The sequence below is a fragment of the Amia ocellicauda genome, chromosome 15, assembly GCF_036373705.1.
Source record: "Amia ocellicauda isolate fAmiCal2 chromosome 15, fAmiCal2.hap1, whole genome shotgun sequence".
In the NCBI taxonomy this organism is placed as follows: domain Eukaryota; kingdom Metazoa; phylum Chordata; class Actinopteri; order Amiiformes; family Amiidae; genus Amia; species Amia ocellicauda.
The window spans coordinates 11,310,248-11,337,978 of NC_089864.1; the positions used below are offsets into that span (position 1 = coordinate 11,310,248).

Below are 27,731 nucleotides of genomic sequence, written 5' to 3' on the forward strand. Positions count from 1 at the left end.
TTTACTTGTATTAATATCGTTGTTGCTGTTTTTATTGCTGTGGTTGTGTTTTGCACAGACTAGTAGATAAATAACACAAAGGTTATAAAACATAGAAGACAGTATTATACCAGTATTATTAGTGACTGTTTATCTTAAATCCCTTAAAAAAAATCCAGAATACGTAGCCCTGGCTGCCGTCAGAGACAGATCTCTAGAGCTATCTCTACATAGCTTGTCGTTTAATACAATCACAGTAACCTCCTCATTTTATAATCTCATTTATGCAAACAGGGTGTATTGTGATCAAAAATGGGGTTTCTGAAGAATCTCACCCCCCCCAAGGAATTACTACATGAGAGTGTGAAGCCGCACTGTGCTTTTCAATTAAAGAGGCACACAAAGAGTGCATTCAAGACACAACGTCCCCATCCACACAGAAAAGACATACCATGCATGTGCAGTTCTTACAGCCATCTGTCCACGATTCGAACTCTCTGTAGATGACCCCCTTCATGTTGCACGTCCTCTCACAATAGCATTGTTCCAAGCTATTCATTTTTTCCTCGGCTCGGGACAGCTGTGTACATTGCACAAAAAGAAAGGGAGGGATGCTTTTTTTTTTTTTTACCAGTCCACATTTCCATTATCTAAATTAATAATCATATTAAGAACAATTGCTGTGCCATAGCAGATTCAGTGCTCGGAGGCAGAGATTCCTCATCTACAATTCTTGTCAAGTGCAACAGATAAACTGATTTGTCGTGTTTTTTTCTTATTGCATGAACTTCTACAGTATACACTTAAGTAAAGCAATCAGTCATAATTATGCATTTTCTGACTGCATCCACATACAAGATGTTGTTTTTATATAAATTCTACCTGACATATTCATATAGACCTCTTCAGAAATGTTTAACTGTATCATATCACTGGATCAGGGTTGTCACCAAAAACATAATGCAGTGTGCAATACCTTGCTTGATGTCTTTGCTAGGATGTCTTGCAGTTCCATTATTTTCTGTACCAGCCCATGGAAGTCATTGCAAGTAGGACATGCTAAAAATAGGTACAAAATAAAACGTACATAAATATGTGGATAGTTTAAAACATATGCATCCTATATATAACATGGTAAATTCAACATTGCTGTCATTTTCTGCAGCAGTGAATTACATTTGCAAAATTACCAGCAAATTACCAGGAGCTTTGGAATAAATAGAAGGAATTGACAAGTGTCCATTAACAGCCCAGTCACCGTACTCTAGACTACGACAAATTGTTGTACAAAATGAAAATTACAAAAACATCTAACCTGGCAGAGTATATTAGCATATTGCTGTTAGTTCACACAGAAAGTCACACATTCAAAAAAGGAAAAGAGAAAGCTGATCAGTAAACTCACTGCGGTTAAGGTCTGGGCATTGAGAAATATAACCTTGAGGCATAACCAGCACCTGAACATCTTGCAGTATCCCCTGCAGACACAAAGGAAAGATGCTTAATACTCTCATTGTCAGCCTCTGGCTTGCAAAGTGGCCCCACAATTGGGCAAATCTCAGATGAATGCCGCAGGATGGCATGGTAGAGTAGATGAGACAGCAGTGCCTTTACGAGATGTTTGTTCTGCCTGCCAACATTACCCCCCACCACCAGATACACAATCAGTACAAACAAAACATCTCTAGATGTAGGAAATTAATATTTCACCCCCAGTATATTACATGCCATTTTTATTTGAAATAACCTAAACAAAAACATAAAGAAATACATCATAAAAAAGGTTTAAATCTTATTTATTAGCAGTTGCTCTTGACAGCCACAGAAAAGTCCTTGCAGGCACTGGTCATATTCATCACGATTGTGTTTACCAAGCAATACATTCTGTTGTAGTAATGTATGGAAACACAATTGATTTTTCTAAAGCTTCACAAAAAACAAAACCAAGCATAAGTCTCCCAAAAGAGGCAGTGTGATAGATCCTTATTTTTAGTACTTTTAAACACATACTATCAAAGGAAGCAGAAGTTTTTACAAATGTGTTTCTCAAACTACATATTAATGGCAGTAATATATATATTTTTATTACGTATAATTGCTTTTCCCAAAAAAAAAAAAAAAATGTATTTATAAACCAAACCGTCTGACAATATGAATCTCACTGGGAACACTCCCATGAAAACATATAGTGTCCATTTTCCCTTAGATGTGACCTGTGTTCTCCCTTGGTCACCCACAGGTTATCTAACCAGAGCTGTACTTAGATAAGATACAGCAAAGGCAATCATGTTGCCAGCACAAACAGTGATGTATATATATGGGATTGCTAGTATGCTAGTAACTTATCGGTAAAATTAAAAAATATTTTTCATGGACATAGACAGCCATCCTTGAAAACAGATTACAGCACCATAAAACAAACCTAAAATATGAACAACAGATCTGTATCCTCTGGACTAAACCATCACGGTGTCAAGGTTAAGGTCAAGACATCCAGGGCTGGTCTATATAATGAGTTCAGTGAACCTGCAAATACAGTACATTTGTATTGTGTACTTTACTGTTGTCTCCAATCGAATGAACTATTCTTCTCTTTACCTTGTATTTATTAGTATAAGGCTACAAAGCATTTCATTACTATTACTATTTTATGACACTAACATAAAAAAGGAAAAAAGTTTGTAGTTAAAACAAATAATATAAACATTTAAACATCAGCAAAACAAGACTAGGATAAAGTATTCTCATTTTTAGTTTTAGTTTGTTTACCATACATAATTTATAGGTGCTGATCAAATGTATATTTATTCCTTTCAGATAGACTTTAATAGACTGTATTAGTGCTCACTACCCGTGTTCAACTTTGATTTCAAGCAATGTCACATATGTTCACTTAGTAACCATGGAAACCTATAGTTCCTACGTGGACATATTATCAGAAACAATTCCCAACGTTCACATTGGCTGTGCTCAGGAACTATTAAATAAATTATGTATTACATTCAAAGGGGAAAAAAAGAAAGCTAATTATATTTGTATGTGTGGGTATTCTGGTATAGTAACTTAAAATAACAAAACCACTCTCATTTAGTTACCAGTTACACTATGGGAGTCTGGATAGGTTAATTAGGGTTTATACAGAGACAGGGAAAACAGAAACAGACTGCAACAACCAAATGTATCACAGTGTTTTCATTTTATTTGTTTTGTACTTCTGGGCCACCATACAATACTTTTAGCAGCTTTTGGACTGTACTACTTTATGTGGTCAAATTCAAAAGGAACAGTGGTTGTGCAAAAGAATCAGCCTATCCTGACAGCCCCGCTTCTCATAGCGGCCTTCCTGCTGCTAATCACAGCATCTCCGCAGAGAATTCAGAACGTGACTTTGCGGTAAATGTTGAGATTAAGAGACAGATAGTCTCTGTGTCTGTTAATGAAAGAGAAAATTGACAAATGAAAGGACATAAAGGCACTGTGTTTGTTTCTGGTCTGGTCTGCCAAAAATTGTAACATTTAGTATTTCAGATCATGCATTTTATAATTTAGTTTCTCTCTCCAGCAAAACAAAGAAAATCTTAAATAAATGCGGAGGCTACATTTATCGACTTTATTCTCAGTATAGTGCGTCTTTTAAATATAACAGAATTTTACATTTTTAATACTGCTTTCCGCAGTCAGTCGGATGCAGTGCAATATCTTTTCTTTTTATTTATGTATTTTGCATTGAATACAGAATGTATACAATAATTACTAGTGCAACATTTTATTAATGTCCCTAATTTTCCTCCAATTTATGTTTAATTAATCTAAGGCACATGTATTAAGCACAAACATAATACGCTGAAAATTATAAACCCTGAATACATTTTCAATACATCTTATATTTTGTTAGGCGCCATAATTATTTTAATAACTTAAAAAAGAAAAGCAATGTCTTATTCAAAATAAAGACTGCACCATAAACTTTTGACTAGCTTGAGCTGCATTATAGCGTGCAACATTACCAATTTGAGTGCAGAGATTTGTTTTCTTATTTCTTGTTTTCTGTTTCTACCTTAAAGGAGCCATGGGCATTGTTCCTTTGGCCCAACCAGAAGGACGTCTCACTGGGAATGTCCATTGATGGTGCCTCCACCACCCTTTCATAGATCCTGAAACAAGGATAACATATGTCAGTACAACAAAGGAATGAACCAATGCATCTTTTTAAGCAAATACCTTGCTGCTGTTCATGTACTCGTCTCTTACCTGTTGCAGTCTACATGTAAGATCACATGGGACGCGCTCACGGCGATGGACACTTTATGCCACTGATTATCTGCCAAGGTATAGGGAAAGATCTCCGTGTGTGCCTGTTGACTCTGTGTGCGGTAGTGCAGCCGGATCTCATTGCGGTGGCCACTGCTCTCCAGCTCAAGGTACCTGCAAAACAGAGCCAAACATTCAGACTGCATGCATAAACAAAACCAAGAACTGGCCACGAATCCGGCGCATGCTGCCGAAAAGTTAATTACAGGTTACGGGTGAAGCAGAGCTGTCTAACTGATCATTGACTCTATATACCCATCTGCATTGAAGGATGATAGTGGGCCGTTGCTTTCATTACTGTGCGATTTACACAAATCAATAAATAAAACATAATGTGAAAGGACAGAATACAAAACCTCTGTAAAAAACAGGTTAGGACTTGCTTGTTATGTTTTGATGATCGACAGAGTATGTTGCCTTTCTTGTGACACAATAGGCAGCTGGGCTCTGAACTAGCTCTCCATTTCACCACCAGAGGAAAGGATTAAAAACAGCGCAGCACTGTGGATTTAGCTCAGGGTCACTAGCATGAAGGTACAGGGAATGCAAATCATTTGGAGATGAGTTCCACAATACAATCATGTTTAACAGTAGAGGTATTCTTAAAGAATTACAATGAGCTACACAGCAGCCACTCTAAGACCTTTACCAGTATTTAATCCACTGATGAATCAACTAATGCTCATAAATAAATCAATCAGACATTTTAATCTAATGACAGGTCTATTTATTATTTATGGCTTCTATTCACATATTTGTTTGCCAATGGGTCAGTCATTTCACAGAAAAGATATAGGCCTGTAATTAAAAAAAAAAATCTAGATTTTATTACAGATATTATAAGAGCATAAGAACATAAGAAAGGTTACAATTGAGAGGAGGCCATTCGCCCCATCGTGCTCGTTTGGTGTCCATTAATAACTAAGTGATCCAAGGATCCTATCCAGTCTATTTTTAAATGTTCCCAAATTTTCAGCTTCAACCACATCCCTGGGGAGTTTGTTTCAGATTGTGACGCCTCTCTGTGTAAAGAAGTGTCTCCTGTTTTCTGTCTTGAATGCCTTGAAGCCCAATTTCCATTTGTGTCCCCGGATGCGTGTGTCCCTGCTGATCTGGAAAAGCTCCTCTGGTTTGATGTGGTCGATGCCTTTCATGATTTTGAGCACTTGAATCAAGTCCCCACTGTTCCAGGGTGAAAAGGTTCAGTTCCTCAGTCTCTCAGTAGGACTTTCCCTTCAGACCTGGAATAAGTCTGGTTGCTCTCCTCTGAACTGCCTCTAGAGCAGCAATATCCTTCTTGAAGTGTGGAGCCCAGAACTGCATACAGTACCCAGATGAGCTCTAACTAGCGCATTGTACAGTCTGAACATTACCCGTTTCTTTGGGATATCAGTTTTAATTCATGTTACAAAGTGATGCAATGATCATAGCTAAGACATTTACTTAAACTTATAGTTTTTAAGGGATTGGTATTGTATAATCATCTATATTCTGGATTCAAAAACTGTACACTTTCTCCATCTCTATGACGTCTTGCACACCAAAGCCAACACAAAAGAAAAAGCTTAACATTTGACAACTACAAACTACTTTATTATGTAAGTTGTCAGTCTGCTAATCTGCTTTAGGAAACAAACTGACATTGTTGAAGTGCGTTGTTACTTTTCAGGCAGGCTTTATTATCGCTAAATTGCTCAGTGTGTACAGTTACCATAGTTAAACTGATTCATGAATTAAACAATATTTACAATGTTCATCTTGCTGTACAATATACCCAGCAGAAAAATATTTCAGCCTCCCTGTCTGCTCAGCAGCTCCCCAATGGACCCCAAGTACAATTCATGACAGATGTTCAGTTGTTTGATTCCATCTCGTCGTGCTTCTCTTCGTTTCGTTAGAGAAAATAAACTCAATTACAAGTTTGAATTCTAGCCTACTTCACATTTTACATTTCAATCCCATCTTAAAATCTACTTTTCCAAACTGACCCTATGTTTTGTGTGTGTGTGTGTGTGTGTGTGTGTGTGTGTGTGTGTGTGTGTGTGTGTGTGTGTTTGTATTGTGTCCTTTTGTAATGCTGTATAATATGTTGTTTCTGTCATTGCCAGGTTACCTGTGTTGGTGTAACTTGTATAGAGGTTTGAGATATTGTTTTAAAGGTTATAAAGTAAATTTGTTGTGTTTAATACTATTATTTTATTCTCCCAAACCAAGAGAGCCTTAACTTTGTCCAGGGAATAGTATCGGGGCAAAACAGTGCTTATTTTATCTCTAGGAGTATTTGGACTCATACGGCTACCATCAAAAGCACATAAACCTTTTCTCTACAAAATTGGGAAAAATATAGGGAAAAATGAAGGCTTTCCTTTATCAAAGAAAGCTGGTAAATATGAATAAAGATTAGATGAATAAACTCAACATGTATTTTCTGTATAGAATAGATTAAACTAAACAGCAGTTCGATTGTGGTTAGGCTGATCTTACAAATTGCTATAATTGCCCCTCGTTTATAAATACCAGCAGAGCACTGTATGTGCTGACTATAATAATTATTCTTCAGATCGGTTTGACTCAAGTGACTTGACTGACATTAGGAGGTTTCTGACTTCATTTCACATGATGGATTATTGTATTGTGAACATGGCACCCATGTGCTTACGCTCATACTAACATGCAGTCAGCACTCAAAAACTCTTAATTTCACCCTGGCAATCTGCACCTGTCGTACAGAGGGAGAAAACATCTCGCTTGATTTCCAAAATACTTTTCCCAGAGCCAGTCATCTTTATTTAGGTCACAGTGGCACAGTTAACTGCTGCTGATCAATATGGTGCTTGGAATCATCTAACAAGACCGCTGCTTGCATGTGGCAGATGCTGGAGTCCATTAAAAAAATCCACTTATATGAGTATTTAAATCCCCAAGTGTTGTATGCTAAATAAAAGGAAATACACCATTCATTTTTTATTTAATCACCTCCCCCCCAACACACAGACACACACGCAAAAGTTACGATATTGCACATAATTTAATAAAAATTCCAAGAATATATATTTACCATTTGGATAATTACAGCCATAGAGCTGTTCATTTACGTGTGGTAATTATCTCTGTGCTGGTTATGCCTTCATAGTTCAGTACACAGTAATTTAGGACTGGTGTGAGTGTAAATTGGGAACAAATGCATCAACTCCAGCATGGCGAGGAAGTCAGCTACAGGCTGGAAATGTTATCGAATTCAATACAGACTAAATATTGCAGCTCCTCTCTTTGGATCAGTAACGCCTCAAGGCTATTCTTATTTCTACTTTGAGTATGAAGCAGTTCTGACAACTACAGGGTTTTGGATGAAGTGAATTAGGCTTCATTAAAAACACATCAGAAGTATTCATGCTTAAGAGACGTTTACTGTGTAAATGCTTCACGGAACCAGGCAGAGATCCCTCAGATGAGTCTAATCAATTCCATTCATTCATTGCCAGTAAAATCAATGAAAAGACTGGATCAATACGTTCCAGCGATCACAATAACCAACCGCACAAAGTGCAAAGGCCTAACGCGAGAACAGACATTTTGATTTTAGAGTCACAAGAGCTCATGATTATGTGTTTTTCAATATGCAAAGGCACTGAAAAATAACTAACTATGCATGTTTCCTACTTTGCAAAAAACAGAAAATGAAACACTGTAAGGAGGCACTTACAAAACAGAAACCATAGTGCTTTCTCCTGTGCATTAAATATGCATACCGCTTACAAATCACCATCCACAGTGTGACAATCTCCACATAAAGCCATGCGATTGATGACCCATCAAAGAAAACTAAAAGATTGCCACTTCTGTTCCGCAGTCAATGCCAATATGATGATTATGTATTTAAAGTATCACCAGACTACATCATGTTGCGGACCTTAATGGCATCCCACTATTAAAATAACTAGTTTTTCAGGCTGACCGTGCTTATTTGTACTACAATAAAGGAAGGAAATCAGGTGGAACTTGCGCTGTCCCTGGAGCAGAGAAAAGGTTCCTCATGCAATTTTAACAAAGTAATGGAATATTAACAATTCAGTGACAAATGAGGGTTGCAGTGTTTCTTTAAGATGTCTTGTTGAGGTTTATTGTTCCAATAAAATTGAGAAATATGTTATTCGTCTGTCAATGACTCACTATGTCTGTATGTAGAGCACACAATTTCAATAATTTGGTGAGTTTATTTAATTCTGAATGTTTTCAGCATCTTGTATATTAATTCCTGTTTAAACCACATGCATATGAAAGGCCATAAGCTGCCTCTGGTCTTCCTGCTGAAGACACAGAAACAGAAAGTGGTAGATGTGGTGAGGAAATTAAAATTCATAACAACAAGAGCTTATCATTGCTGACTACTTCATGGCCCAATAATCTGGACCACTTTTAAGAGGCTGTACAGGGATGTGCAATGACATTTTCTACATCACATTATGATGTAAATGTTTTCATTATTAACTTCAGATTGCACCAGGTGACATATCAGGTCATCCATGTGCATGCAAAACACTAGCAATACTAATCCCAGTGAGGACATTTGTTTATTCTAAAAATAAAACAATTTTCAGGGTTTAAGTGTCGTGTCACATTCATAAATAAGGAAATAGAAAACATCAGACCTATCGATAACAATATTGATAATAATAAACTGCAGTTTTCTTTATTTAATCTATGCACGTCACATTAATATGACCGTTGACCTCAAAAGCTCTCCATCTGACCAAATGGTGTGCCGGTGCAGCAGACCAATAGGTCTACTGGAAATGTATGATTACAAGAGATCTGCTTTTCTTCGCTGGGAAGTGTAATGAACACTGATAGACTGTGCTAATGGCAGGGGCAACAGCGTGATTTCCTCCCTTTCGATCTATCGCTCGCACAGCAGGGGGTTACACAATGCTGGTGTGGCACGGAAGCAGGCCCTCAATATTCACAGATCAAGCTATAGCAGCTACTTAATAAAATCCTACCTTTGATCTGAGTGATGGATGGATAAAATGACTCCAGAATTGAGACGTTCCTGTTTTAGAGTTACTAGGACTGTAAACTCATTCTTGTTCCTTAATTTCTTCAGCATCTGTTCCGCAACATCTGGGGATGCTTTAATATTCCTTGATGTATCTGAGGAAAAAACAACAACAACATATTAATAGTTAAAATGATCCAGAATCTATAAAAGTCCAATACAAAAGAGTTAAAGACTGGAACTGGAGAAAGAGAACTCAGCTGCAGTGATGTATACTGTTATTTGTTCAATTTCAAACATTTTTCCGGATAAATCATGGTTTTATTTCAGTTCCTGCTAAAGTACATCCAATTTATAAACCTGCCCCTAAAAATAAGTAATTTCTCCATAGGAAGATTTATACATAAAAATGCATGTTCACATTAATCTTGTTAAGCGGTTTCAGTTAAATGCAGCAGTTTAGACTTTCATTCCATCCATCTATGTGCACTATTGTGTTTCTAATATAAAAAACAGGGATCTGAAAAGAGAGAACTGCAGGATTTATTTTAGATCTTCATGTTATCTTTTATTTTCCCACCAGTGTTCAGTCTAATCCCCTCGATGCAGACATCTATGGTATTTTAATGGAACTATCAATAAATAATGAAGCTTCTCAGAAGCAATCACATCAAAGTGTTCATTTTTAGCCATGGGATGCGTGCAGGACGACATGACACAGTTTTGCGTCGAAACAGTAAGCAACAACATTGGTATAAACATTTTAATCCCAGTTGGTGGGAAGAGAAAATTGACACAATAAATGTAGCCTTCTCTTTCAACTATTCAACAGAAAAATTGGCAACAAAAGAATGGCTTATTGCACAGGAGGAATTAGCAGGTCTGAATGTTATCCACAATAACGACTTTAATTTTTCGACCAGAAACAGGACTGATTATCGTGTGCTCTTCATACGGTTTTGTTTTGTTTTGTTTTCAAGATGAAGGGGCTTTAAATGAATAATGGTAAGCTGATGCATTTACAGTGTATAGAATTTGTGATTTTTGTTTTAATTATTTAATTTGATCATTGTTTTTATTACTTTCATCAACAACTGACATATATCTTAGCTAAAACAATACCACGCCCTATGATGATAATAAATTGTACGCTTTTATTGCTAGACGCAGCATCACAAACCAGCACCTCTAACAGCAAGTAAGCGTGTTGGAATATCTACAAATGTCACAGACGTCCGTATGTGATTTCATATCATATGCAAGCTTTTAATTTTGTAACCAATCAGGATATGAGCGATTGCTGCTCTATATCACATTCATCATCATTTGGAACATGAATTGCTATTAATAAAGGGGTTGTGGGTTTAAGCAATAGACACATCCACAGGGAAACAGGTGATTCACTGAAGCTTTTTGTAAAAGTGTCCACTAAGTATTTTATTTAATCGATCAGTTTTAAAAGCCTTTGTGAAGGGAGAATGCAAATAAATTAGCTGTAGTGGTAATGATGGTGAGAGTCATGGTGGCAGAGATCTGGCCAATCTGATAAGACCCTTGTTGGGGAATATGTTTTTGTCCTTGCTGTCAAAATTGTGAATAAATGGAATGCTAGCCCATATGAGTTACTGTTATTTCCCTTACAAAATAATACAAGAAAATAGTTTAAAAGAGTGGGAACAAGTGTGTGATGGAAGGTAAAAAAACAAATGCCTTGTCACTACACAAATTATAAATCTGAGTTACAGAACGTTTCATTTTCATTATATATGTATACGTTATACATATGTCATAGTTAATAATTTGTAGCTTTCATTAATATATGTATCATTTCAAAATGATGGATTACATGCTGTAGAATCAATTATTCTTATTAATGTCAGACAGGAATGGCAATATCGAGTGTCAATAGTCCAATGTAATCCAGGAGGATGAAGTCACACTTCATTCTCATTCTCATTCTCAAACACCTTTTCACTTGGTCAGCTATCGGGCCATGTAAAATCTACTCAAACGTCTTTAATTGTGAGAAGCTGAACCCAAGTGGTTCTGTTCACCTATGTCTTCCAACTATTACCATGTGATTGTTATAAAACCCTATCATAGTAATTCATGCGTTTGCTCGTATTGTCCAGGCTGTCTAGTGAGGACACCCTAAAGTCTGGCCATCCACAGCAACAAACAGGTGTCAGTTTTTCATGGCTTATCGCTTTGTGTGACTGGTCTCATTAACACACAGGCAACACTCCAGCAGCACAATAGTGACCTGACAGCCTGTTTAGGACGATGTTCTCCTTTTTGGGCAACACCATGATAACTTGCATACCAATCAATCAAGTTCAAAACCAGTGACGTCAAAGGTCAAAGTTCAGAAATTATATTCTCAAAGACATAAAATAAAAGGATATGCTTTCTTTTAATAATTTCACAATCCCTACAAGTGTATAATTACACTATGGGTTGTCAGTGGATTACTGCAAATTCAAACACATAACATTTTATAGTAGGATAACATTACTGTAACTCTTGAATGAGAATAAATAACGTACTGGAATAGCCAGTAAACATCATTAAATTGAATTGCATTACTATTAATACTGTGAAGATGTTTCAGCCTTCCAGACAGACAAATTTGTGTGATTTTACCTCATCACACATTGTACACACAAAAGTTAGCAAAGCAGTCGTTCCCTAATATATCATAGATCTCAATACAAATGTCAGGTTGGTGAAACTGATAAAAACATGACAATCTTAGGTGCCAGATTTACTGGGGCAAAAATAGAACAGGAGTGCTTTCTTTCTAAACATCTCCAATTTACTGTTGACCTACTCACTCACCTGACACCAGGCCTGTCTTTCCAGGGCTGAGGGAGAAACAGACATGCCCGCGCCCTCTGATCTTTTCATCTTAAAGCAATGCAGTGCCGCACTGGTGCGGAGAGCAAGACCTGTCAATCTGTCCTGGAGCTCCTTGTACAGAAGACTGCTGTGCAATCCAGCTGGTCGAATCCTTTTATCTCAACAGTGCTCTGCACCCACAGTCTGCTGCACAATCCAACACCATGCAGCAGGGAATTGAAGGATTTTCAAGGCAGAGCACATTTCAGCAGGTGGCTGGACTCGCCCATGAATCACACGCCACAGTTACCCACAGAAATTACTATATCAAACAAGCCACCTATACTTCTGGTAGCTGAACAAGGTGGGAGCACTTATTTCTATTTAAGACACAGCAATTCGGCGAGAGACGGATATAATGCACCTCACTTTTCCTAGCTCAGAAGCAATAAGATGACGGTGTTTTGAATAAATGCTTTCCATCCCTGCCAAAAGCATCAGCTCCACAATAGCCAAATCAATATCCAATGGAAAGCCATCAGTCGAACCTTTATTGGTCTGGAAGAAAGGACCTCCTGCTCATAATGGCCAGTTTGATATATGTTTCCAATGTTAAATTGTCTGGAAACAAAGACCACCTGTCCCTGAAGATTGCAGCTACACCAAACAAATGTTTACTCATTCTTTATATCAGGGTGCTTGTTTCCCGCACAAAAATGCATTCAAATTTCATATAAACAGACATTTAAAATGAAGGGCCTACAAAGTCCTAATACATGCAATGCAACGTGTTCTAAACTGTTCTAAACACATCAATTCAGTAGCTAAAAATGGTCGCCTGGATTAATTAAGTTTAAAAAAGGCAAGGACATGTTTTTTTTATTCCTCCATGGTCCTCACTAAAGGCAATGAAACTGTAGAAGTTTATTTTGTGAGTTGCTGCCGGTATTTCCATACTAACACACTTATTGTTTATGCTTATCTTTGGGACATTCGGTATAGATTGTTTTGCAAGATATGTTCTGAACCTAATCTTCAAAGCAACACTTTGAATCACTCGGTAATCTTACTGTTCCCGAATTTTAAGAACTCTGTTATTTCGATATTAAAAATCAGACTGTATCTACTTAATTTCAAAAGGCGAAATCCACAACCATGCCCCCTGCGCGTTTCTCATTGACTCCCTGAGTTCACAGCGGGAGCTTACTAAAGCTCCAATTCAGCAGAGGAGATTTCTCCGGCTGCTACAAATGAACAGCCTTTTAAACAGCAACTACACATCAGCGGCGTCCACAGTGGGAATAACCTTATTTCTTTTTCCGGGTACTTCTGGTTATCTAATGGCTTTAAATCCCACTCCTTTTTCAGTAGCATCTTTGCAATATTGACCCTGCAACACAAACGGCTTGCTTCAGTGACACCTGGCTCCCCAAGCTCGGAAACTCAGAAAATAACTGCCACCAACTAATGTTAACAAGGCTAGGGATTCATCAAACTACAGATTTAAAATAAGAATATAAGATCCGTTTCACAAACACCATACTGCACAGTGCATCAATCAACATTTCTTTCTCATAAAATACAGGGTTCATTCCGCACAACACAGTGGAGCATTGAACGTTTACAATTACTGAGATATATTTGTTTGTTTGGTTTACGTTTTAAATGCATTACAAAGAAGTGCGAATGTAAAATACGAGCAGGAAACACTGCAGGCATTCGCTTGGTGAGACATGTTCTGATGTCTACCTTATTTGTGGTGACAGCTGCCAAGAGTCTTAACGTAGCTATCGGTGTTCTACAGTCTTATGAAGTATCTGAATGGGAGGGCTTATTTGGTATAAAGATGAATTTTTGGAGAAGAGATGTCCTCAGACAGAACACTCCAGCTCAAACCATTTATTTATTCTGAGACTGAGATGACCTTTTTAAACACAATTTAGTGCATATTCTTCCTCACAGTGAATTTAGTTTCCCCGATACCAGATGATGCTCATATTAGTGTATGCCCATGGTACTGGCTATCAATCCATCCTCAATCTTAGAAAACCTCTGACAGTCTGTATCAGGAGGGGCCATATCTTCAACCATCTCATGCACAACAAAGAGGCCAGCAAAGCCCCTCACAGAACTATAATTCCACTCAAGAAGAATCAACTAGTTGTTAAAAAAAGAAGAAATATTGTAGCTTATCTCTTCAAGAGTCTTGTGGATTACAACACAAATCGAAGCACAGGTTTCTGTTTTCTGCTGCATACATATTTACATAGTATAAACTGTGATCACCTGAAGAACATTACAAGAGGAAACACATTACTGAATAAATTAGTTGAAAAATGAAAATGTTAATGAGAAAAAGGTAAGAACCCACTGGGATCCCTCTATAGGGACATGGCTTCATTGAATCGTGCAGGTGCTCTAATAAGATAGCATTGGCTGTATTAAAACAATGTATTATAAAAGAGTATATAACACAAGGCTGTTCTCTTAATAATTAAAATAAGGAATACAAAACTCTTAGATGGAATCCATAACCTTCTATTGCCCTAGATATCCTGCCGCCACCTCCCAAATAATCCCAGGTGTTCGGGCAATCTGCACTCACAGGACATTTTCTTCTCTCGAGTCATTGTGCTGGAACAAATAATCCCCCGCTCTGAGGTCACTCCTATGGCTGCAAAGATAACAGTTTGATTCGGGACTCTCTGATAAGCTTGTGGGTGAGTCAGTGTGATTTCAAGAGTATCTGATGACATTCACATAGTGCACTCTTCAGATGGCGCCTTGTTTTCTTCAGAGACTGAATATTAGTCACACTTTTCATTACATGTCTTTATTTTACTTTGCAAAATACAGAACTAAAGAACGACAGAGTCTAATTATAGCTTCGTTGAGCGGAGGACACATTATTGTCAAAATTAACAAGGTTTGTCTGAATAATACAAAAACATGCTGGACAATGGACAGCAACAGCAGTTACCCCATATATTGTACACATAATGGCAGCAGCTGTCAAGATTTTGGTAATGGAAAACATTTCTTTGACAATGAACCCATGTGCTTTTTAGTTCTCAGAAAATCAAGGGCCACATACACTTCTACAACTGCAGAGTCTGAAGGAAGAGGAATACAATTGTATATTGTTGCATAGGCACAGACTTATTTCTGACAGCAGGTGCCTTCCGGGTGGGGGTGGAGGGTTGCTGGCGCGGAGGAGGCTGGCTGAGCGAGGAGCACTCAATTCGTCTACCAAAGGATGCTGGAGGCCTGGAGCACCCACGGAGTCTGCACCCAAGCATTTCTCTATATATACAATTCTTACAAGACAAACACACTCAGCCAATGTGTTTATTATTCATTTCCAACCATGTTCAACAGCCTTACATGGCGGTAGATGGAGATCATGTCCTTTCATTGACACACAAAAGACTTATATGGGCGGACAGAATCTCAATATGTTGGATCTCAAGTTGACTTGAAACTCATTCGGCTTGGAGTCAAATGCCTTCTGTCTGGTTGGCAGCACACAAAACAGCATCTACAAAGGAAAGGCTCCAAAACTAGATGGCTAATTGATTTTGAATAATCATCTACTGGGACTATAACTAACAGGCAGGCTGCCACTATATTGGCATTCGCCCAGGATATGAAAATAAAATACAAGTAACTAATATCCAGCCTAACTGAATGCCTGGTGAATAAATAGCAACACCATTTAGCACAGTGAAAGGGCAGCTGTTTTAGTATCTCTCTACCATGTCATGTTCAGCTACAGGGAAGCAGTTAATAAAGGATTGATGTTTTCCTACATTATATTACAGTTTACCACTCTTATTTCCTTGGGCAACTCCCTCACACATTACATAAAGGCAACTGTGCTGAAATCTGCCTCCTGCTCAGTACAGTGCTAAGTCCAGCAGCTAACATCAAAACACAAAAGGAAATGTATTGAAAGGTTTTTTTTTCAGCATCGGTTTCATATCTGGGTGTCACACGAGAAAAAAAAAAAGGGATGAAAGCATGAGCCTGCTAAAATAAGGCTGATGAAATCCAATCATTTCCAGTCAGGAATTGCAGATCCATCTCCGAGGCTCGTGATAAAATCTTTAGAAGATAAATACAGTGCTGCCACCTGCCCCCATTTGGCAGGACTGATGTAGCCAGGAGCTTTCCAATTTTATCATATCATTCCCCCATTGCATTATGTTTAATTGCTCTCAGAATATCTTGACAGACGGATACCAAAATTAAAAATCTCTTTAGGCTTTCTGGATTTTACCTTTTGGTTACTGTAAATCCACAGCTCTTCACACATACCTCAGAAAGACCTGGCTTTATGGAGAAGTGGGTGAAATGCATTCAACTTCCCATGCAGGGGCTGCAGGAATATGAAGTTCCCGTGCTATCTAGATCATACATCTGATAACATCAAACGGAGATGACAAGCCATTTAGATGACTTCCAGACAGAAAATAATGCTAGTAAAATACCCAGTAAATAAGTAAGGGCGTAGGGCGTAAGTATGTCATTAAATAAGTAAATACATACCATTCTGGTCAGCTTTGTAACAATGTATAACTGTGTGTGCATTGTTGATCGCGTTATTTAGATTAGAACAATAATTAAAGTTCAATATGAAAGACAAAACATACACATTTGATAATAAATCCAAGCAGTTTGGGAAATACAGAAGAAACAGCACTGTTTAACACTGCGTACCTTGAAAGAGAAATGCTCTGCTCTCATTGTGGAAACCCTGGACCTGCGAAAGTCCAGCCAACGACTCCAGCTTCAGCTCATTGAAAACGTCGATCTGCACAGCAGGGTCGACCCCAAGCCCTAAAACTTGAAACAAAATTACACATATTCACCAAACCATGATACTTTGATTGCTAAAGTCCACTTCATATAGGTTTACATATCAGTCTGGGCATCGGAGGGTGTCAATTCGGGTACCGGCTGCCTATAATAATAATAATACTAATACTACTACTACTACTACTACTACTACTACTAATAATAATAATAATAATAATATTAATAATAATAATAATAATAATAATAATAATAATAATAATACAATTTACTTATCCTAGTTCACTTTATCCTGAAATACATTAAATGCGTTCGTTAAAACCAAATTGCCTGATTGTAAACAGCCGCCTAAATGCTTAATCTATAAAGTTTACACTAATACGTCCCTAAATCCATTACTGATGCTCGTCCAGATTAAACCCAAATCCCGTACCTGAGAAGATGCCGAAGACACACAGCACAAAAGTGACTTTTAATAATCCCATCGTGAAGGAACAATGTTAGTCCATGTTCTGCTGTCCACTCGTTTAAAAGGCGGGTTGCACTAGTACAGCAGTGAGGATCACATAAGAGCGGAGGCAGTCACATCAGCACAGCCTCACGCATCCCCACACATAGGAACCAGCGGCATCCTAACTTTGAAAACAGCAAATCGAGCAAAAAAAGGGGTTGCGGTTATTCCATTCACGCCGGGGTCAAGACTATGCAGAAGATACACATCCGTGGTTGTATGGCCATAAAGATAAGATCAGTCAAAGGGGCAGTGTAACCAGCCGCCCGGAGAGTTGGTGGAAATGTGTTGCAGGCTGAGAGAGAGAGAGAGAGAGAGAGAGAGAGAGAGAGAGGCACTGTGCTGCTGCCTCGGCGTGGAGAGGGAGGGAGGCAGGGAGGCGAGAGGAGCAGCACCAATCCCGGCCCCCTGGTGGGCATGATCCTCCCAAAACACCGGGGAGTCGCAGATATCTATCAATGTGTATACAAATAATAATAATAATAATAATAATAATAATAATAATAATAATAATAATAATCCTCAAGCTTTCTGGTCAAAGGCATCCCACTTGAAACTTTCCATTGCATGCACCAAAATAAAATGCTTAGCACAATTAGAGAACTGATCAAATATTTGTACAGGTTAGGTTACAGAATTCTTGCAGACTTAAAAGTAATTTATGATTGTATTGTTTTACATACTCTTTATGTTGTCCCAGTATTTAAATGGCAAAATGTTAACATACAGTCTCTCTCTCTCTCTCTCTCTCTCTCTCTCTCTCTCTCTCTCTCTCTCTCTCTCTGTGTATATATATAATAATATAATATAGCACTCTATAATAAAGAACTGGAGGACTAGAGCACCACTAAGCATCCGCTCCAGCCTTGAACCATCAAACGCAGTCAATTAGTACCTGAATGTTATGTTGACTTAAGAAACGGTTTGCAATTCCTCCCATAGCTCTGCACATTCAGCTAACTACTCCCCTGGTGACATGAAAACATTACTTTCACACATCTTATTCAGCGTGTTATGAAAGAGGGAAGCAGACTGATCGTACGCAGCTACATGCCTGAGAAAGGTCAAGGTGTCTCTGTTTATATGTAATGTGTGCCCATGGACAGAGAAGTCAAACAAAGGCAATCGAAGCATTGTCCCAAAATGAGTCATAAAATGCATTGAACTATTTTTGTGCATTTCTTTGGTTATATATTTAGGACACATCGAGGGCTATAATACTATCTAACTTTCTTTTGGAAAGTTTTGTAGTGATTGAACAGATTGCAGCCATTTATACATTCCCATGAAGAGTGAAGGAAGTCACTTCTAAAGGTCTGTATTTATACTCCACTGCAACTATAAAACATATTTAAAAAGTGCATCTCTTACTCTGACCATGGTCTGATAAATCATATCACACACTGTTAATGTTCTTAAAGGTTAATGGACAATTGTTCACACTAATAAACTGCCATTTGTGAAAGAAAGCCAGTATGTTTCTCCTAGACTTCACAGGGTCCATATATCTTAATAAGAAAAGGATCAATGCATTGAAACAAATCAATTTTTACCCAGGAGATTAGTGCTATTATTATAGCCTTCTGAATCCAATTTGATTTTCCCTTCAGAATTACCCAATTAATTGAAGTTAGGTAATGTGATAGGGTGTGTAGTACCTCCTGTACTTTCGACACAACCTGCTTTGCCAAGATCAGGGACTACAGCTCCTATAAATATTATTTGAATTAATATAATTATAACGATTACCACTTTAAAAGTCATTGATGTAACAAAGAAGCAAAATGTTGAATGTCGAAGCCATAAAATATGAACATGAATCCTCAAAACTGATGTATATGAAAATGTTTCTTGTGTTGCCTTGGATAAGGTTGTCTGCTAAAAAATAAATAGATAGATAGATAGATAGATAGATAGATAGATAGATAGATAGATAGATACAAATAAATGTTCAGCTCCAAATCTTACCAGTAATACAACTCTTTGACTTTCAGAATTTTTTTTTCAGCACCTCCTTTGGTAATATGAATGATACACTTTGATGTAAAAATAGGTAGTTTCCTGTTTTAAAGCTAAAGCAGCTGTGCGCAGTCTTGTCAACAAGCAGCTCTGATTGTGTAGCAATGAAGGAACACCTGATAGACAACAGGCAGTGCTGTTTTGGCAATGCTCAGACTCTGTAGGCAGGTTTCCCTTGATAAAAGTGAAGTGAAGCAAAGCCAAGTTGTGCTGCAAGATCCAGACTGTGAGATTCTGTACCCAGGAATGTAATTGGCAGAATTGGTGGCAGCGGGGGGAACTCCTGGGGCCATATTGTATGAAAACCTTGACCCACCTGCTTAAAGAAAAAACTGTAAACCTCTTTTTCCCCCAATGGTTCTTTCTTCCACTCATATATATAACCATTAACAAGTGCAGATTTATTTTCTTGCTATTGCAGGTGGGTCAGAGTCAGAAGTGTGCCCTCTGCTCACAACGGTCAATTGTACCTGAACTCCCAGCCTCTTATATATTTCACCTCTTTCACTTGAATAACTGAAATAGACCATTAAAGGCGATCGGCGGCAGAACACATTAGGGAAAGTAGGAGACACGGAGGAAATATAGGACAAGATGATATAGGGAAGCAAACGAAAAGAATAAAGATCTCTTAGTACTGATAAGACCCGGCAGCCAGCCCGAATCCGTGCACCGTTAAGGCTAGATTTATTATCTCTCACTTCATGGAGTCAAACACTGTCTGTTTATATTAAAGCAACATCTGTTACCTGCTGATGAGTATTCACCAGGAAAAAACACACATCATTGACATTCTGGTAGGAATCCTACCAACATGTTTTCTCACATTGTTCCATATTTCTTCGCCAGACCCACAGCTAGGACTAATGAGATATGTGATGGATGTTTGCCCTCCAAATGACCTCGAAGGGTCACGTCTCTGCAAGGCAATAAACAGAAGGCACAGTGAGACAGCACCTTTTCTGACATTCTGCAGTGCTGAGTTTACCAACGGTCAACGTATAAGCGTGGTGTTTGTTGATAATTTGACCCTATTTATAGTACCCTCTTTTGTTCACCTTTTAAAATGTGCAAGAAACGAAATCCTCTCTATCTGACCCATGTACATCTAGCTATTAAAAAGACTTGTGAAAAACCAACCCCCAATGTTTTGGAGTGTATTTGTTATACCCCACTTCCACCAGTAATGCAGGATATCAACTGAAATATCGTGGTCATGTTTTCTTTTCAAATAAGGGAAGATGTTAAATGTATTAGCATTCTTTCCTTTTGCTTAGTGTTGTATGTCTGTCTGACTTCATTTCTGCATTACAGGATTCGCACATCTATCTATAAACACACCGTCATGTATTCTCCACCTGTCTCCAATTGCCGCCAGAATTCTAAGTGGTACCAAGAGGCAAAACACATTACAACACCTGGCTCATCTGCACCGGAAACCCATCATTTTTCAGATTACATCGATGGCTCTCACGCTTACCTGCTCTGTCCTCGGCAGCATTGTTGTTGATTACATCTCTGATCTCATAACCCACTGTGGTCCAGTGATATAACTGGTATCCTTAGGTTTCCGTGCTGCTCATAAAGTTTTGTGACTCAGGGAATTACACACATTACTTCACCTCTGAAGTATTCTGCCTGGAGCGACACTATAAACGTCATATCGGCCAGTTCTGAATACTTTAGTTCCACTGTTTTAAAGGCATTTATTAAACAGTTGAGCAGAAGAAGAATGAGCAGAATTGATTTACACCAAATATGGACATTGTGCAATAAGACCGATATAAAATGATAGCCTCATACATCATTCCTTTGAAGATTGCTCTATAAGCTTTGGAAAATGTAACATAAATGCTGCATTAAATTCATATTGCCAGTATATAGGTCACAATATAGAAAATAGTAGTTTATAATATACTTTTATACTGAAGTTAAGAAGCTAAAGCTTAGTCAGTAAATATCAGAATGCCCCAAAGTGAAAACATTACAAGTATTACTTTCTGTGTTATTACAAGCTCATATTTCACATCATGGTCATTGCAAACAACATGTATTACGATTCTTGGCAACGCAGACAATGGCTCCAATTCTCCATACTGAACTGTTTCTATGCTTACATAAAGAGCAGCAGCTGAAATAATAATCAGGATTGCGAAATACATTGTTTTGGCTGAGGGCATATTAACATGCCCAGCTTTATTGTCTGAGTTCACCAATAATAATATTAATAATAATACATTCTCGCTGTTCTGTGTCCTTACAATCGGCCTTCAGAGATGTATAGGTTTGTAACATACCCTGTTTGTGTCATCGTAAGCACAGGATGCAATACAAAATAACAATACATGTTACTGAGCAGCCTCTGATGAAGCATTGCTACCGTTTCACTTCAGGTACCATCCACCATTCTGCATGAACCTCGAGACCTTTTCTCTGTCAGCTCTAGGTTTAGTGCTTGTCTCGATCATTAGAAGGATGCAGATCTGCCTGAAGCATTTATCATATATCCAGCCAACAGCCAACTATACATGCATGACATGACATGAGGGATAGACCATTATGAAGCACTGTTCCATAATTTGGAGAGAAATGGTCCACCAGTCGTTTTTTCTATCAGTGTTTACTCCTACAGCAGGACATCAGTATGCAAGAATAGTGGCACCATGTTGACACCCTGTTGGAGGGCTCCACATGCGTTCCTTGAGACAGTTATATTTTTTTAATGTCCAGCTGGGAAATTATCATATTTATACCCTTTTTCTTTGTTTTTGGGGGATGCTTTTGTTTACTCTCTATATTTGGTCAGTTGTGATGTATTTGAAAGGGAGGAATGTATCCTTTATAATGTGCTCTTCACTTATATGGATTTTAATAAAACATGTACTGTAAGTGAGGTAGGCCTACAATACTTACTCTGCCTGCTAATACATTCAATTATATTTTGAAGCACATTGTGCGGCAATATAACATAGGAATAGTTTTCTATTAATATAATATTGTAATTTTGCATTTTTTTCACAAAAAAAGAAAAAGACAAAACAGTTAGATGTGCTTCCTGATCTTACATTTAGGTTTAGATTTTCTTTTTCTTCCTTTTTAATGGAATGGTAGGACGTCGGACTATAAATCAAGCACAATTAACTACCAGCCAGGCAATGTAATAGTTTCAGCAAGACTGCGTTTCGTTTTATTCTTCCCATTGTTTAATGTTAAATTACATTTACTTGCTTATCAAGATACATTTTTACAGACTACCATGAAGCAATTACAGTGTGAAAACATAGTCTCGCTAAACCATGCATTCATGGATAAAGCTCCCCTTGGCCTTATATCTGGCACGCATGACTCTGCAAGTAGAGCAGAATTTTATCTGAGAGCCGACAGGCTGCTTCCATGGGACTGTGGACGACCTGTTAGTGCTGCTGGGAAGTCTTTGTGTGCCAATAAATCCCTGTTCTGGACTTCCCAAGGGAAAATCCTCAAAAACACAGGTCACATTTATGATGTCATAGCCCTGCTGGTACTAGCCTTCTCTATCCAGGGAGAAGGAAAAAATCTCAGCAAAAAAACACTCCTTGTTTACTCCAGGTGACATCCTTGAGTAATTGACTAATGCTGCACAAGCCGGAAAAGTAGGACACCAAGAATAGTGTGACAGTTTTCTCAGGTGAACAACAATCGTGGGCTACTCTGTTATGCACAGAGAGAGTCATATGGTAGCTCATTATTTTGCTGCCTCTACTTCAGCACAGGAAATGTTTTGAGAAGATGGTCAAGGTAAAATTCATATCAGTGAGGTTATACATGCCTGTGCTGAAATGCACTGAGCAATGCTGCGCATGTGTGGAGGTTTATCCTCCCCAGAGTAACCCTGGAGTGGTGTTAAAAATGCAGATATAATGCTGAAAGTCTCTATGGTTAGGGCTAGCTAGCTGTATTTAAAATATGTGAGTTCTTAGTGTTTGGGAGGACTTTAGACTATATATTTCATTTTATTTTTTCCTGGGGAAATAACAGACCTTCCACCATGCTCTGAGGCTTATTAGTCAAACATAAATCTTTAAAGCTGGGAATAAGGACAAATTAATGTTTCCAGGTACTACATGTATTACAAATGTTATTAATATATATATATATATATATATATATATATATATATATATACAGTATATTGTTTAGATAGAATTGTCCTTACATGTTAGGGAACCAAGATACACAGTAAAACATACACAGTATAATGTCTGTGAATCTCTACTCCAAATAAGAGGTCTTGGACTGGGCTCATATTTTTCATTTTGGTGATGAAATAAACCATTTAGGCTGTCCCCCAGCTAGTCATAAACCTGCCTGGACAGCCAGCACACTTGGCATCAAAACGAGAATGTCACATATGGTCAAAAACATGTCTGATGCCAATAATTTCATGCAGACTTCCTTACTGGTGTGCAGAATGACGCATAGCACTTATTGTGACATTTGCTGGTCCATCTGTTGTAGACACACTATGTCTGAACTTGAGACGATATCCGAACCAAATATGTAGATGCCCTTATGGTTAACAGCCTCTCTGCCCGTTCAGAAATACTCTTGCAATTTGTTGGACTTGGGGCATTTCTGTTTTCGCATTAAGAGTAAATTAAAATGGTTTATTTGCAGACTAATATCTATTCTCTCAAATGGACATTATAAAAATATATATACTTTAGTTGGACTTAGTGACATGATCTCTTTAGCTTTGAAAGCCTTTAACCATTGGCAGCTTGATTTAAGAAACAAGAATATAAACAACAGTCTCCTCAAAAAGGCTACCCAAAGCAATTGTTTCTATGCAGCATGCATCCATACACTCATACATATGTAAGAGGTTCAGATCAAAAGCTGGGTAAGAATTGTCAGAGCACTTGAAGGAAAATTAAGTAAGTCAAAAAGCCATGAGGAGGTTAAGAGCCCAATGAGTACAGTGCCTGCATTATTACTATGCCTGCATACATATACACAAATAACTTATTTGGGGGTGAAATGGAGGACCATCATTTAAAAAAACATGCTCTGTACATGGGAACAGGTTTAAAAAATGGAACCACACGGGACCATTTCCGTGATGGGAAATCCCTGTGCAAGTGTGTGGACAGGGTAAGCATTACTTAGGGACTGTGACCTTTTGAGGCACCAGAACTGGTGCAACCTAATTGAGGTTATCCAATCTGAAGCATGGATGCAAAGCTAACGAATGGTGCATGCTGGGCTTGAATCCCGTGGAGCTGCACCTAATCATTACATTGTGTGTGTGTGTGTGTGTGTGTGTGTGTGTGTGTATGTGTGTGTGTAATGTGTAATGTGTATAAGCTGCCGATATAAGGCTGTGTGTCTAAATAGACCGGCCATTCAAGAATTTTAAGCCTTGGTGTGTTCTCATAATTTCCAGAAATGCTACACAATCAATCACTGCTGAGAGCTTTTCTGAACATTTCGCCCTTGTTTTTGAATGCATTTTGGGTTTCTTTAATCGATTATGACTTAATAATTATTGATCATATCTGTTGAAAAAGCACAAGCAGGAGAATGAGAATGAGACACTCTTGGTAAGGAGCAGAGTAGTGGTGCATCTTGCTGTTCATGTCAACTGTGAAACGAAAACAGAAAGCCTGCCTTATTATGACTTCTATCTTTTCTTATTACTGGCATATACTACTAGTGATACTGAAAGATACCTGTACTGGGTCTGTCCTTGTTTTCTTTCCAGGATTAAAGTTATTACACCAGATCAGTGCAGAGTAATTGGTAGGAGTCTTGACTGAACGACTGGATCTGTTGTCCTCCACACCGACCACAGCGAATGACTTGAAATGGTGTGGGAGAGAAGAGGTTTCTTCAGGATCTAAAGCCTTAGGTGGTGAATTTCAACTATATGGCATCCACACAATCCACAAATCTGTATTTGCGAATGATCATTGTTAAGCTGTCATTTGTGCAGAATGTTGTTTTATTTGTACACATCAATATGTTTTGTTGTTGTTGTTGTTGTTGTTGTTGTTGTTTCACTGGCTTCACTGCTGTGTATTTTGTTGTATTCACACTTTTCATCCATCCATAATAAATTCCCATATATATTTTTACTATTTTGAGGGGTATTGTTAGTTTTTTTTCACGTTCAAATGTTGAAATGAAAGTGATTCCAGCTGGGAGTATGAAATATATATTATATCCATTGTAAAGGAGTGTTACTTTTTGTTTTTAAGAAAATAATATATCGGTTGTATTATTTTTTGGTTCACAGTAATCCCAACTCCAAACCGTACATATTACAATATCATTATGACTGCTGAACTGAATTGCTTCTGTGCTTAAGAGTAAAACAAAAGCAAAATAAAAAATGTAATTCTTTAGTGGAATTCTGAATCACAGTCGGTGTGTGAAAGCATCTGACAGTCAATACATTATTAATACTGTGTTTCATCTGTATTGGGACATCGGAAATGTCATTATATTTTATTGCCTACAAGTTATTATTTCTTAAAGTGCCATAAGGAAAATAAAATAACTTAAATACACATCAGGCAACACATGTAATGTGATTCTGAGAGAAATTTAAACAAAATTACTCCCTCACAACGCCAATAGCACGTCTGTGTGCTCCGTCAGACAGATGGAGGAATGCAAACCAGTGCACTTGGGAATACATTTGCAGTTTACCAGAATCCCTGCCATAATTTGATACTGATATTAAAGCTCCACAATACTCAAGGTCACAATACAGACCCCGTGGATTTCTGCTTTAGAATGTAAAATGTATCTTGTGATGAATTGTTCCATCTCCTTTAGCCTCAAGTCTCAATACTGGGAAAGCTTAACAACTCACTGGGGTCGTAATGAGCAGGTAAAGCAGAGCCTGGGTGAGGTTATGTATGCCATGGGTCTGTAGATAGGCGAGATGGAAGTTTCCAAAAATATCAAATGCCATCCAAAAGAAAATATTGTAGCCAGTGTGGTTGCATTACCGATAATTTATAATGGATTAGCATATCAATGTAAGCTCCTAACACTGTTTATAATACAGTTTCTCCATCCCAAACATCATTCAGTGCGTCATTAGAGTTGATCACTTTGTTTGGCTTTACCTAACTCAATATTATGACCTTTGTTTTAAAATTAAACATAAATGATTATGACGTCTCTGAAAAGTGCAGAAAATCGAAACCATCGAATTACGACTGACGCAAACGACTTAACCTCAACTGAGCCGTTCTTTTTGCCATCATGTTTACCTCCTGGCAGTCGTGGATCTGCTTCTCCTCTATAATAATAGCGATATATGGCCAATCTTTCCTCTTTTCTGTGGCTCACATGAATCTTATTCCTTCTCCGTCCCTTTTTAATAGTGCATCGTTCAATGTTTCTTTTGATTTCCCAACTGCTTCATCAACCCACTCTGTTTGTGCATTCTGTAGGTGAACTGCATTTGATCTATGGTCTTCTGCACACCACATTAGCATTCACCATGAGTACAGTATAGACACTATTATTTATCGATCAATAAAACTATCACTAATTAACTGAGTGCCTTTTCCATGACAAGCACCATATCAGAGAGCTTGGCCCAATCATTCTGATGCAGGGCTTTGTGGATCATGGAAAAGTGGGGACAACACAATATGAACTCTATCTCAACTGTGCCATTTTATGTACTGTAAACTTCAACACAATCCACCCTTCCCATTCCTTAAATATACAACTCCAGGATGACTGTTAGATTCTAATACAATTATAAATGAGACGCTTTACTTTTAGGATTTACAGAAAGAGGAGATTGCACTTCGTAGTTCTCAGGTCCTCAAATCTGTCAACGCCTGTGTTTTGCACCGTTTTAAGTGACTATTATAATCCCTTACACATTGCATTACATAGTCAGGCCGACCCCGAGGCATCTCATGGAACAATTTGCTCCTACGCCTGGCTGCGGGCACACTTTGGACATCACATCTTACTGAAGCTTCTCTCTGAATCTCACCTGCATTTATAAAATTACCACGTTGTCCCTGGGTGAGATCCTGTTTATATTCTGATGATTGCTGAAAACTGCAAAAAGGAATTCAATCATTTTAATTATTTTAAGATCTTGTTTTTGTTGATACAGTAGCAGACGGTTTTCATACTCTCTGTGCTAAAATTCTGACTGTTTGCAGTCATTAGTCAACATATTTCCTTCCTGTTTTTCTGCACTTCAAATTATTTTGGGTTGAGATAAATTCCACCACCTGGTTT

General features: G+C 37.9%; 1 protein-coding gene across 1 annotated transcript in view; it reads right to left on the minus strand.

Moving 5' to 3' along the window:
- The window catches only part of nell2a (neural EGFL like 2a), an 89,626-nt gene extending 71,854 nt beyond the window's left edge, over window positions 1-17,772 (minus strand). The window contains exons 1-8 of the mRNA XM_066724098.1: window positions 17,373-17,772; window positions 16,844-16,969; window positions 9,291-9,441; window positions 4,231-4,404; window positions 4,037-4,133; window positions 1,385-1,457; window positions 956-1,038; window positions 431-559 (exon numbers count right to left, since the gene is read on the minus strand). Of these exons, the coding sequence (XP_066580195.1) occupies window positions 431-559; window positions 956-1,038; window positions 1,385-1,457; window positions 4,037-4,133; window positions 4,231-4,404; window positions 9,291-9,441; window positions 16,844-16,969; window positions 17,373-17,424 (885 nt within the window). The 5' untranslated portion in view covers window positions 17,425-17,772. The remainder of the gene's footprint in view (window positions 1-430; window positions 560-955; window positions 1,039-1,384; window positions 1,458-4,036; window positions 4,134-4,230; window positions 4,405-9,290; window positions 9,442-16,843; window positions 16,970-17,372) is intronic.
- Between the last annotated feature and the right edge of the window lie 9,959 nt (window positions 17,773-27,731).